The sequence below is a fragment of the Chlorocebus sabaeus genome, chromosome 8 (genome assembly GCF_047675955.1).
Source record: "Chlorocebus sabaeus isolate Y175 chromosome 8, mChlSab1.0.hap1, whole genome shotgun sequence".
Classification (NCBI taxonomy): domain Eukaryota; kingdom Metazoa; phylum Chordata; class Mammalia; order Primates; family Cercopithecidae; genus Chlorocebus; species Chlorocebus sabaeus.
The window spans coordinates 101,777,391-101,790,130 of NC_132911.1; the positions used below are offsets into that span (position 1 = coordinate 101,777,391).

General features: G+C 43.5%; 1 protein-coding gene across 4 annotated transcripts in view; it reads left to right on the forward strand.

The window, feature by feature from the left end:
- The window catches only part of MATN2 (matrilin 2), a 168,349-nt gene that overhangs the window by 149,676 nt on the left and 5,933 nt on the right, over positions 1 to 12,740 (forward strand). For 3 of the 4 annotated variants that reach the window (XM_073018238.1, XM_008001170.3, XM_073018237.1), the window contains 3 exons: positions 6 to 128; positions 3,249 to 3,371; positions 9,782 to 10,195. In XM_073018238.1, the coding sequence (XP_072874339.1) occupies positions 6 to 128; positions 3,249 to 3,371; positions 9,782 to 10,195 (660 nt within the window). The remainder of the gene's footprint in view (positions 1 to 5; positions 129 to 3,248; positions 3,372 to 9,781; positions 10,196 to 12,740) is intronic. The other variant, XM_073018239.1, reaches the window with a different exon arrangement.

The window sequence follows — 12,740 nt, forward strand, 5'->3', positions numbered from 1 at the left end:
TTCAGGGAAAGATGTCTGCCAAGCAGTAGACCATGGCTGTGAACACATTTGTGTGAACAGTGACGACTCATACACATGCAAGTGCTTGGAGGGATTCCGGCTCGCCCAGGATGGGAAGCGCTGCCAAAGTAAGTAGCCTTGAAGTGGAGAAGAACTTTTCCCTCTGTGGACTCAGAATTAGAGAACTTCATTTAATCCTTAAAGTCCTCCTTTATTACCACTGTCACAAGTGTCAGTTCCTGCCTTGGGTGCTCTGAAAGTGTTTAGCTAGAGATCAGTTCAGTAGCCTCTTGCTTTTTTGGGAATTTCTCAGTCAAAGCCTGAGTTTTGGGTTCTTTGCTTCTCTTCATTTTCTGCCAGCCGTCAGCCCTTTCCACAGCAGCTGTGTGGGTGCCCAGAGCCTTGCACGGTGCCTGCCTAGTCACTGGACTGAATTAGAACCTCTGCCAGCAATCACTACAAGGATCAAAGGTTAATTACAGAGCTTTCTCCTCTTGGCAGACCTTAAAAGTAAGAGCAAGGGGTGAAAGGGTGTATTTGTCCATTTTCACACTGCTGATAAAGACATACCTGAGACTGGGCCATTTACAAAAGAAAGAGGTTTGATGGACTCACAGTTCCACTTGACTGGAGAGGCCTTACAATCATGACAGAAGGTGAAGGGCACATCTCACACAGTGGCAGACAAGAGAAGAGAACTTGTGCAGGGAAACCCCTTTATAAAACCATCAGAACTTGTGGAGATTATTCACTATTAGAATAGCACAGGAAAGCCCTGTCCCCATGATTCAATTACCTCTCACCAGGTCCCTCCCACAACACATAGGAATTGTGGGAACTACAATTCAAGATGACATTTGGGTGGGGACACAGCCAAACCATATCAGAGGGATGTCCTGTGGGTTTTATTTTTCTATTATTTGTATCATTTGCTTCTATAGGTCACCCAGAACAGGCTCTGAGAGTTTAGTTAGAAGGTATATTCACCAGAGTTCTCTAGAGAAACAGACCTTCTCTATGTATATCTTCATCTTCTATTATATATAAATATAATAGAAGACATATATAATATACATATGTCTTCTATAGTCTGTTCTATCTTCTATTTATATATATCATAGAAGATATATATATACACACACATATATATGTACGTATGTGTGTATATATATGTATACTATGGTCTGTTTCTATCTTCTATTAATATATCATCTCCACAGGAAAAATGGACATATATACACACACACACACACACACATATATATGTGTGTGTATATATATATACACATATCCTCACATTGGTTGATTTTAAGGGATTGGCTCACACAATTGTCAGGGACTGGCAAGTTCTAAATCTGTAGGCAGCCTGGAGACCCAGGCAAGAGCTGATGCTGCAGCCCAAGTCTGAAGGCAGTCTGGATGCAGAATTCCCTTTTCCTCAGAGGACCTCAGTCTTTTTCTCTTTAGGCCCTCAAGTGATTGGATGAGGCCCATCTACATTATGGAGGGTAATCTGATCTGCTTTACTCAGAGTCTACTGATTAAATGTTAATTGCATCTAAAAATTAGCTCACAGCATCATTTAGACTGGTGTTTGACCAAACAACTGGGCGCAATAGCCTAGCCAAAGTGACACATCAGATTAACCTTCACAGTACCCAAAAGGAAGAGAGGGATGTCATACGAGCTCAGTGAGGCGGGCGTTAGGAGAGTACAGAGCAGGGATTTTTCCCCACCATGAGATTCTGAGCTGGTAATTCCCTATTTGGGGGGGAGGGGTGGTTGACAAAGTCTACTTGCTTTTGTGACACTTTGCCCCAGTGGGCAAAATGACCCTTTTTAAATTAAATCAAAATAAGTTCAGTTGCTTTTGAGGTTGATTTTTGGGAATTTTCTCACAGACTCCTTTGAGATAACTGGGGACATTCCACAAGCCAGCAAGGCTGGGTTGGATGGATCTCAGTACCTCGCTTCTTCCACCGGGAAGAGGGACTCCTGCCTTTACTGAGAAGTTCTATGTGAACAACTGGTGCCTCGGATGCCTGTGGTACCCTGGCCTGACTCTGCAGGGATTCCCCTCACAACTGCAGGTTCAGCTTCACACTGCAGTGGCCCTCTTGTGGGGATTTTTCTATAATTCTGCCCATTGTGGCTATCTGTGCTGCTTTGTTCATGCTTTTCTTTTTGTTTGTTTTTGTTTTGAGACAGGGTCTCACTCTGTCACCCAGGCTAGAGTGCAGTGGCAGTATCTTGGCTCACTATAACCTCCACCTCCTGGGCTCAAGCGATCTTCCCACCTCAGCCTCCTGAGTAGCTGGGACTACAAGCATGCACCACCACACCCAGTTAATTTTTGTATTTTTTGTAGAGATGTGGTTTCACCATGTTGCCCAGGCTGGTCTTGAACACCTGAGCTCAAGAGATCTGCCTGCCTTGGCCTCCCAAAGTGTTGGGATTACAGGTGTGAACCACCACGCCGAGCCCTCTTGCTTTTCTTTCTGCAAACATCTGCACACTCACACACACTGTTTATTCATTCAACACATTTTTTGCTCAGTAAATTAAGCTACTGTACACAAGGTACAACTTCTACCTCTGGAATTTGATCCTAAATCAGATTTCACCATTGCTGCTTCCTAGAGGGATGTGTACTCACTGATTCCAATTTTGTGTGAAGCCTCTCCTTTTAAGGGCTAATGACAGGGAAGAGCCATAGGCTGTCAGGCTATGGAGGAGCACTCGGGAGACAGCTGTGTCATCAACCTGCCAGATGACCGTGGGCAGCAGTGAAGCTTTCTGAGGATCTGATTCTTCATTTATACCTTGAGTATAATTACCCCTGTCTTCTTCCTCTCACAGGGTGTTGTGAGGGTTAAAGGGCTGTAAATACTTCGAAGAGTTTAAATTACCTCACACATGAGAAATGTTCATTAGACAATCTGAACTGGAGTGTTTGGGATGTCTGTGGCAAAATGAATTAGAAGCTAAAGCACATCTAATAATAGGATAGTAAATCAAGGACACCTAATCACCCATCATACCATTCAGACTCATGGGAGCTGGAGCTTTCTGAGAGGAGCTTTTTCCCCATCCTGAGTATGAGACTAAAAAAGACATTATGAAGGAGGTTTGAAGAGAGGTATATTTTCTTTAAAAGAGATTACTTCCACAATCTCTACTCACAAGACTATTCAGTTCACCTCATTTCTACACCGATGGGATTGTTCAACTCCCTACATTTTCCTCAGGGAAGGATGTCTGCAAATCAACCCACCATGGCTGTGAACACATTTGTGTTAATAATGGGATTTCCTACATCTGCAAATGCTCAGAGGGATTTGTTCTAGCTGAGGACGGAAGACGGTGCAAGAGTAAGTGATCTGAACTTGGCTCTCTGCTTTAATTTGGTTTTGGAGCAACTGCTTTTTGGAGTATTTTCAGGCAACAAGTCCCTCACCTCTGCTTCTCCCATAAATATAAATGCATATGCACAAATACAGAATGGGGAAGCGAGGGCTTAACTGCAGCCCCTGTGAAAACACTTTCAGTTTTAATTGACAGTAAATTCATTATCAGCCAAGAGGCTAGGCTGATCATAGGCTGAACAGCAATGTCTGGATGAGGGAGGTAGAGACAGCTGTGCTCTGCTCTGGGCTGGAGAATTACCTTCAGTTCTGGGCATGGTACTTTAGGAGAAGAGAGATGGATCAATGGTTTAAACATTAAAACACACACACACACACACACACACACAAAAGAGCAAAAGGAGCCTTTTTTTTTTTTTTTTTTTTTGAGATGGAGTCTTGCTGTGTCGCCCAGGCTGGAGTGCAGTGGCCGGATCTCAGCTCACTGCAAGCTCTGCCTCCCAGGTTCACACCATTCTCCTGCCTCAGCCTCCCAAGTAGCTGGGACTACAGGCGCCCACTGCCAGGCTAATTTTTTGCATTTTTAGTAGAGACGGGGTTTCACCGTGTTAGCCAGGATGGTCTCGTTCTCCTGACCTCGTGATCCACCTGCCTCAGCCTCCCAAAGTGCTGGGATTACAGGCATGAGCCACCGCGCCCGGCCGCAAAAGGAGTCTTGAGATAATTATTTTATAATCTGAGAGAAGATCTTTCTAAACATGACATGAAATTTAAAAGCCATAAAAGAAAAACAAAGGAAAATATATAGTAAGAGAGTAAAGCTGTGATACCTTTTTTTAACCTATTAGTTGCCAGAGATCAAAAAGTTTGATTCCTTATGTTGGCAAAGGTATATTGTAGTAGGGAATGATAAATGGATCAGTGGGTGTCTGAATTGGTATAACCTTTCAGAGGGCAATTTGGCAATGTTATGAATCCAGTTCCACTTCTAGAAGTTTATCTTATAGATATGTGCATGTTTACAAAGCCATGTATACAAGGATATTTTATACAGCACTATTTGTAGCAGCAAAAACTGGAAACAAGCTAAATGATCACCCATGAGCCTGGCTGAATAAATTAAGGCACATCTATGTAATAAAACATGACGCAGCTGTTAAAACAACAAGCAGCTCTGGATGTATCCCCAAGATATTTTAAGTGAAAAAAGCATGGTGCTGAATGTTTTTTGAAGTTTGTTACCATCGATATATTTTGTAAAACACTCTAACATACAGTCTCTCTTTCTCTATATATACGTGTATGTGTATACCATTATAACATATATAATGTGTATACCCTTATACACACACACACACACACACACCCTTTTTCTAATATTTTTTGTTCCAAATACATGTATTATTTTTTAGAAAAAAATAAGATAAACACGATTTAGAAATAAGAATCATGATCTTGTGAGGAAGTTCAGTATTATGTTAAGCAGAAAAAAATTAGGAAACTGGGGATCTTTGTAGAAAAAAACTTTTGAGGTACCAAATACCAACGTGACTGTCATCTCACTCATGATTTGTATGATACCCCACCCCACCCCAACCTACCCTGGAAAGAAAGGACACTGGGAGAAGCTACAGCTCAGCACGAGGACAAAGAAGATTTCTACCAGGGAAGCTGCATGTCTAATTAGTTCAGCGCATAAGCTTCAGCTCAGACAGATCTGGATTTGAACCCCGATTCATACTACCTATGTGACCTTGGTCAAATTATTTAACCTCGGCCAGGCACTGTGGCTCATGCCTGTAATCCCAGCACTTTGGGAGGCCAAGGCGGGCAGATCACCTGAGACCAGGAGTTCGAGACCAACCTGGCCAACATGATGAAACCCTGTCTCTACTAAAAATATAAAAATTAGCTGGGTGTGGTGGCACACATCTATAATCCCAGCGACTGGAGAGGCTGAGGCAGGAGAACTGCTTGAACCTGGGAGGCAGAGGTTGCAGTGAGCCGAGATCACGCCATTGCTCTCCAGCCTGGGCAACAGAGCAAGACTCCATCTCAAAATAAATAAATAAACAAACAAACAAAAATTAGCCAGGTGTGGTGGCATGCACCTATAATCCCAGCTACTTGAGAGGCTGAGGCCAGGAGGTAGAAGTTGCAGTGAGCCGAGATCATGCCACTGCACTCCAGCCAGGGTGACAGAGCAAGGCTCTGTCTCAAAAAAATAAAAAACAAACAAATTATATAACCTCTCTGAGTCCCAGTTTCCCCATCTATAAAATGAGGATGATACCTCACAAAGCCATCACAAGGAATACATGAGATCATGTATCCAAAGGTGCTGAACAGCCAGGTGTGGTGGCTCACGCCTGTAATCCCAGCACCTTGGGAAGCTGCAGTGGGAGGATTGCTTGAGCTCAGGAGTTCAAGACCAGTCTGGGCAACATGGTGAAACCCTGTCTCTACAAAAATTAGAAAAATGAGCTGGTTGTGGTGGTACGTGCCTATGGTCCCAGCTACTAGGGAGGCTGAGGTGGGAGGATCACCTGAGTGCAGGAGGTTGAGGCTACAGTGAGTTGTGATTGTGCCACTTCACTCTAGCATGGGTGGCACAGCGAGACCCTGTCTCAAAAAAAATTTTTTTAATAAAAAATAAATAAAGGTGTTGAGCCCAGTGCTGACACACACTAAGTGCTCAAAAACTGATCACTATTACTATTCACAATAGCAAAGACGTGGAATCAACCCAAAATGCCCATCAATGATAGACTGGATAAAGAAAATGTGATGTATATACACCATGGAATACTATGCAGCCATGAAAAGAAATGAGGTCATGTCCTTTGCAGGGACATGGGTGGAATTGGAAGCCATTATCCTCAGCAAACTAACACAGGAACAGAAAACCAGACACTGCATGTTCTCACTTATAAGTCAAGCTGAACAATGAGAATACATGGACACAGGGAGGGGAACAACACACACTGGGGCCTGTTGGGGGGAGTCAGGGGAGTAAGAACATCAAGATAAAAAGCTAATGCATGTGGGGCTTAATACCTAGGTGATGGGCTGATAGGTGCAGCAAACCACCATGGCACACGTTTGCCTATGTAACAAACCTGCATGTCCTGCACATGTATCCCAGAACTTAAAATAAAATTAAATTTAAAAAACAACAGACAGGCCAGGCACGGTGGCTTACGCCTTTAATCCTGGCACCTTGAGAGGCCGAGGTGGGCAGATCACATGAGGTCAGGAGTTCAAGACCAGCCTGGCCAACATGGTGAAACCCTGCTTCTACTGAAAATACAAAAAAATGGCCAGCTGTGGTAGCGTGTGCCTGTGGCTCTGGCTACTTGGGAGGCTGAGGCAGGAGAATCACTTGAACCCAGGAGGCGGAGGTGGCAGTGAGCCAAGATTGCGCCTCTGTACTCCAGCCTGCACGAGAGAGCGAGATGCCATCTCAAACAACAACAACAACAAACAAACAAAATGATCACTATTGTAATCATCAACAGCAGAAATGTCCAAAATGGGGCTTCAGTGGTAAGGTGACAATTCCTCAACAGGACAGGCGTTGAGGCCCAGGCCGAATGGTCACTAGGTGGGGATGTTGAAAAGAAGATGTAAGCAACAGCGAGGCTGGAGTAGATGATCTTTAAAGGGCTTATCCATGCCTGAAGTTCTAGAACTTTCTGAAAATTATGTTCTGAAAGCAAGTCACAGCTCCGTTCCAGTCTTATCAACTTAACTATCAAAAAGAAAATGCCCAAGAAAAGTGGGAATTACCCTCTGGCAAAAAAATAGCTAACAAGTGGGGCTGTCCTTTCTGTGTCTGAAAGCAAATATGTGGGCCCTGCTCTCCCTGATGTTTTTCCACTCTGCCTTGTTTTGTGTTCCCTGGAGAAGGCTTCTGGACCCCATTCTGTGTGTGGGGGTTGCAAGTGCTAGTTTTGTTCTGTAAGAAAAATGTGTACAGAAAAGAGGAGAAAACAGACTCACTGCTGGAAAATTATTTCAGTATTTTTGAAATCTGCTGAAGAGCCACATGCATGCTGCCTGAGTCTTTTTTTGGTTCACTTAGGAACAGACTATGAATGTAAATGAAGCTTTGAGTTGGTCTTTTCCTCTTTCACTAATAAAAGATCGATAGGTTGAGTGATGAGGAAAAGCACTTAATGGAGAAACAGAAGAACCCAAACCCCCAACATGCTCTCTCTCTTTCTCTCTCTCTCTCTCTCTCTCTCTCTCACACACACACACACACACACACACTCTCTCTCTCTGACATTAAGCATGTTATACTGGCCAAGCACAGAAATGGTTTTGCATGTGTGTGTCTTTACATGCTTATATTGTTGTGCCTCACTTTGAAAGATTAAACAGTTGCTTGATATATAAAACAGAATGTTTATCACAGATTGTGGATTGTTTGAAATGAGATCATCTGGCCCAACGCAGTGGCTTACACCTATAATCCCAACACCTTGGAGGCCGAGGCAGGTGGATCACAAGGTCAGGAGTTCGAAACCAGCTTGGCCAAGATCATGAAACCCCGTCTCTACTAAAAATACAAAAATTAGCCAGGCATGGTGGCATGTGCCTATAATCCCAGCTACTTGGGAGGCTGAGGCAGGAGAATCGCTTGAACACAGGAGGCAGAGGTTGCAGTAAGCTGAGAAAGCGCCATTGTACTCTAGCCTGGGCAACACAGCAAGATGCTGTCTCGAAAAAGAAAAAGAAGAAATGAGATAATCCATTTTGGATCTGTCCATTTTTCTTTTGCAGTCCTAAATAACAAAAAGCCTCTCCATATCCAAATTGCTTAACATAAAGCTTTTATTTCTGTCTTACTATCAACCATCTATTAATAGTTGCCTGAGACCGGGCACAGTGGCTCATGCCTGTAATCCTAGAACTTTGGGAGGCCGAGGCGGGTGAATCACCTGAGGTCAGGGGTTCAAGACCAGCCTAGCCAACATGGCAAAATCTCGTCTCTACTAAAAATACAAAAAAACTAGCCAGGCGTGGTAGCGTGTGCCTGTAATCCCAGCTACTCGGGAGGCTGAGGCAGGAGAATCACTTGAACCCAGGAAGTGGAGGTTGCAGTGAGCCAAGATCACACCATTGTACTCCAGCCTGGGCAACAGAGCAAGACTCCATCTCAAAAAAAAAAAAAAAAAAAAAAAAAGCCTGAAAAGTTTCCATGTAAAGAATTTATGGTGATGATAATTTTTTGTTATTTTTTTATAGAGAGATGCAGGGTCTTGCTCTGTCACCCGGACTGGAGTACAGTGGCACAATCATAGCTCACTGCAACCTATAATTCTTGGGCTCCAGTAATCCTTCTGCCTCAGCCTCCCAAGTAGCTAGGGCTACAGGCATGCATTGCCAGCTAATTTTTTAGCCCAGCTAATTTTTCTTTTTTTAAGAGAGACAGTCACTCTGTTGCCTAGGGTGTTCTTGAACTCCTGTGCTCAAGCCATCCACCTGCCTCAGCCTCCCAAAGTGCTGGGGATTGTAGGTGTGAGCCACCGCACCAAAGCTAATAATTATTTTGTCAGCTTTAATAGGTCAGTAGGGTACTTACATGTGTGCTTCCCAATGAACATCACCTCATTCACTTAGTCTGTCACCACACATTTACTGAACACCTTTTTTGTGCCAAGTATTGGGGGGTGGGGCACAAAAATGAATGAAACACAGTCCCTGCTGAGGAGGAACTCACAGACTGGAGGAGGAAACACATCATTAAATAATTATTGTACAATGTGGAACACTAGATAGAGTACATTAGATTGTATGCAACTTGGTGTCAGGGATTGTGTCTTGGTCACTATTGCAATCCTGCTACGTCCACTGCCTTGTACAAAGCAGGTCCTCAATAACTTTTTGGTTGAATAAATTAGTAGTGTTAGGGGTATATAGAAAGCAATACAAACTGAGTTACTAGGAAGGCTCCCCGGCAGAGGTGATGGCTGAGCTGAAGAAATCTCTTTCTCCATTGACTGTCAGAATGCCAGCACTAGGGTGACGTCACCCTCCTGGAGTAAAGTTCTGGGAGTCTTTTGGGTATTGTTAGACCCTTCAGTGTACTCTACACCCAGCTCCTCCCAGACCTGTCAGTGTTCCAGGGTACAATATAGACTTGGTTTCCTAGACAATTGTACATCTGCCATTTTGCTTGTGAAAAATACTATTTTTATCAATACGACAAGCCAACCATAAAAGTATATGTGAAAATTATTGTTGCTTGTAGCCCTCCCAACACCTCATCTGTCCTGTGTATTATCTAAAGAAGAAGAAAACTGGTTCCCCAAAGTGGTTATGCCTCCAATTGAAGCATCATTTTATTCTACTCTTGTGCATAAATGATTTTTTATTCAACTATGTCAACTTTCCTTTTATTCTTATAGAATGCACTGAAGGCCCAATTGACCTGGTCTTTGTGATCGATGGATCCAAGAGTCTTGGAGAAGAGAATTTTGAGGTCGTGAAGCAGTTTGTCACCGGAATTATAGATTCCTTGACGATTTCCCCCAAAGCCGCTCGAGTGGGGCTGCTCCAGTATTCCACGCAGGTCCGCACAGAGTTTACCCTGAGAAACTTCAACTCAGCCAAAGACATGAAAAAAGCCGTGGCCCACATGAAATACATGGGAAAGGGCTCTATGACTGGGCTGGCCCTGAAACACATGTTTGAGAGAAGTTTTACCCAAGGAGAAGGGGCCAGGCCCCTTTCCACAAGGGTGCCCAGAGCAGCCATCGTGTTCACTGACGGACGGGCTCAGGATGACGTCTCCGAGTGGGCCAGTAAAGCCAAGGCCAATGGTAATATGGGGTGGAGGTGTGGTTTACACCACTCAAGGTTCAGGTTTCTTAAACTCACTCAGTGGTCTCTGCTGGCCATAGGGGTAAGCTTCTTTGAGTATGCAGAAAGGCCTCCTGGCAACTGCCATTATACATCTTTACTACCCTGCCACCTAGAGGCCTTAACAGGACCCCACAGGAGTTAAATAAAGTGCTCAGGAAGGAGTCTGGTGACTAAAAGGTTAGGCTAAGCTGACCACAGGCGGGTATCCTCTCACTCTGATTTACTAGCCAGTGTGTGATCTCCAGTGTGAGAATCACCTAGAACATGCTATTCAACCACAGACATACACAATAGTTCCAAAACACTGGTCTGGTTGCTCTAGAATCAACTGAAGAGCTTGTTAAATTGTTTCTGATGGGAACTTTTACTGATTATGTATATATATTCTTGTATTTTTTAACCAATACTTCAAGCGAACATTCTGAAAATGCAATAGCCTTAGGATGGATAATACTCCTGTGTTTGCAGGAGGCAAATTTAGCTTTTCAGAAAATCAGATGATGGAAGAGATTATGACTCTAAGCTCTTGTTGCTCAGTAAAGCCCAGCCTCTTCTCTGGGTTTTGCTGACCTGAGGGTTACTTCAGTTGTACAGATGTGAAGCATGCTTGAGGAGTATGACCCTTGGCTAAAGGAAACCCAGAAGCTAGGTTGATTGGTAGAGACAGTTTATGGTGAAGTTTCTAGATTCCTTGATGGAGATAAGAAAACTTGAAGTAGTGAAGTAGTTTGCTTGAAAACTACCTTTTTTTCTCTCTCTCTTTTTTTTTTTTTTTTTTTTGAGACAGTATCTCGCTCTGTTGCCCAGGCTGGAGTACAGTGGTGCCATCTCGGCTCACTGCAAACTCTGCCTCCCGGGTTCATGCCATTCTTCTGCCTCAGCCTCCCGAGTAGCTGGGACTACAGGCACCCGCCACCATGCCCAGCTAACTTTTTGTATTTTTAGTGGAGACAGGGTATCACCGTGTTAGCCAGGATGGTCTCGATCTCCTGACCTTGTGATCCGCCCACCTCAGCCCCACAAAGTGCTGGGATTACAGATGTGAGCCACTGCACCCGGCCAAAAACTGCCTTCTTAAAGTACTTGTTGAGGACACACTGCTTTAGCAAGTCCTGTAAGAGGAAATAAGGTATGCACAGATCAAGGCCTCACCCAAGACTTTATGGACCCAGGGCCTAGATCAGGCCTGGCACATAGTAGATGTGTGACAACTACTTGCTGAGTGAATGAAGAAAGGAGTGAGAGTACTGGCAGTCCCATTGGTGAACTCCGTTCCTCCTCACAGAAAGGCTGGTTCACATCGACATTCACTCGCTGTCTTTGTGAAGGAGGTCATTTTATTGATACTGCATCTCTTCCTCTTGTTCTAGCCTGAGAGTGGTAGCCACAAAGTGTCCTGCCCAGAATCATCTGGGTAGATTGTAAAACTGGCTGTTCACACTAGCCTAGATTGCTAGAGCTCATGTCAAACTCATAGGCCCCCTAGTCTGCATTCTTAAAAAGAATTAGGGGAAGCATCTTGGTCTCCAGAGACAGTGGTTAGCACTTTCATCTCACTGAAACTAATCTACCTTACCCTTTGCTCCATTTAAATGTCTCTACACATCACCCAAAGACAGGTGGTAGGAGAAACTGATGTTTATTTAATTCTTGAATCAACAAGATTTATATGAGGTGACATCCTCTTACGAATTTAACTACTCTTATGTATAGCAAACAGAATCTTAAGATAGTAGTTCCTTTTTAGGAAGTTATGCGTAAAATCACTGGGCTCCCGGACAAATATGCTGAACTTGGTTATTGCCCTTACACAGACTCAGAACAAGGCATCATAACTCTTGCCCCTTGTCTTGAGCCATTTTTAAGTACATTTTTAAGAATCTAGTCTAATAAATTAGTTAGAATAAGTTATCAGTGCTGAAAAATGTTTGGACTCAAGCAGAACATATTGTGTTTTACTTTCAAATGAAGAGTATATAGGGGAAGGGAGTCTAATGATCAGTGTAAGAAAAGCTTTTGAAGCAAACGCATATCCCTGTTGAAATTTAAGGCTGATCTTGGGTTTGTTCTTTTTCCTGACTTTAGGGGTTTCCAGTGGTCTGCAGATTCTCCTTTTCAGCTTAGCACTTCCTCCCAAGGTTGTGTCGTCTTAAGAGAAGTGGGCAAAAAGCAGCTTCACTTGGCCTCAGGTCACTTACATTTCCTATCCTGTAGCTTTGAGTACAAACTAGGTTATTAGGTCATAAATTGACTTGATTCTTAGAATTCTTCCAGAAGAAATTCCCATTTAGCAAGCCATAAAATAGTGCTCATTTCTATGAATCCAGAAGGCTAATTCAGAGGGAAGTTGCAGATTCGTTAAACAGCCCAGCCCAGCGCTGAGAAACAGGTTAGTAGTTTAGCTCCCCAGCATCTCCCAGATGCCTCACTTCTCTCTTGGATCCCTCTCTTTTGCTCATAGGACAAAAATAAAAATGGTAGAAAAATAAAAAAGAAGGTTGG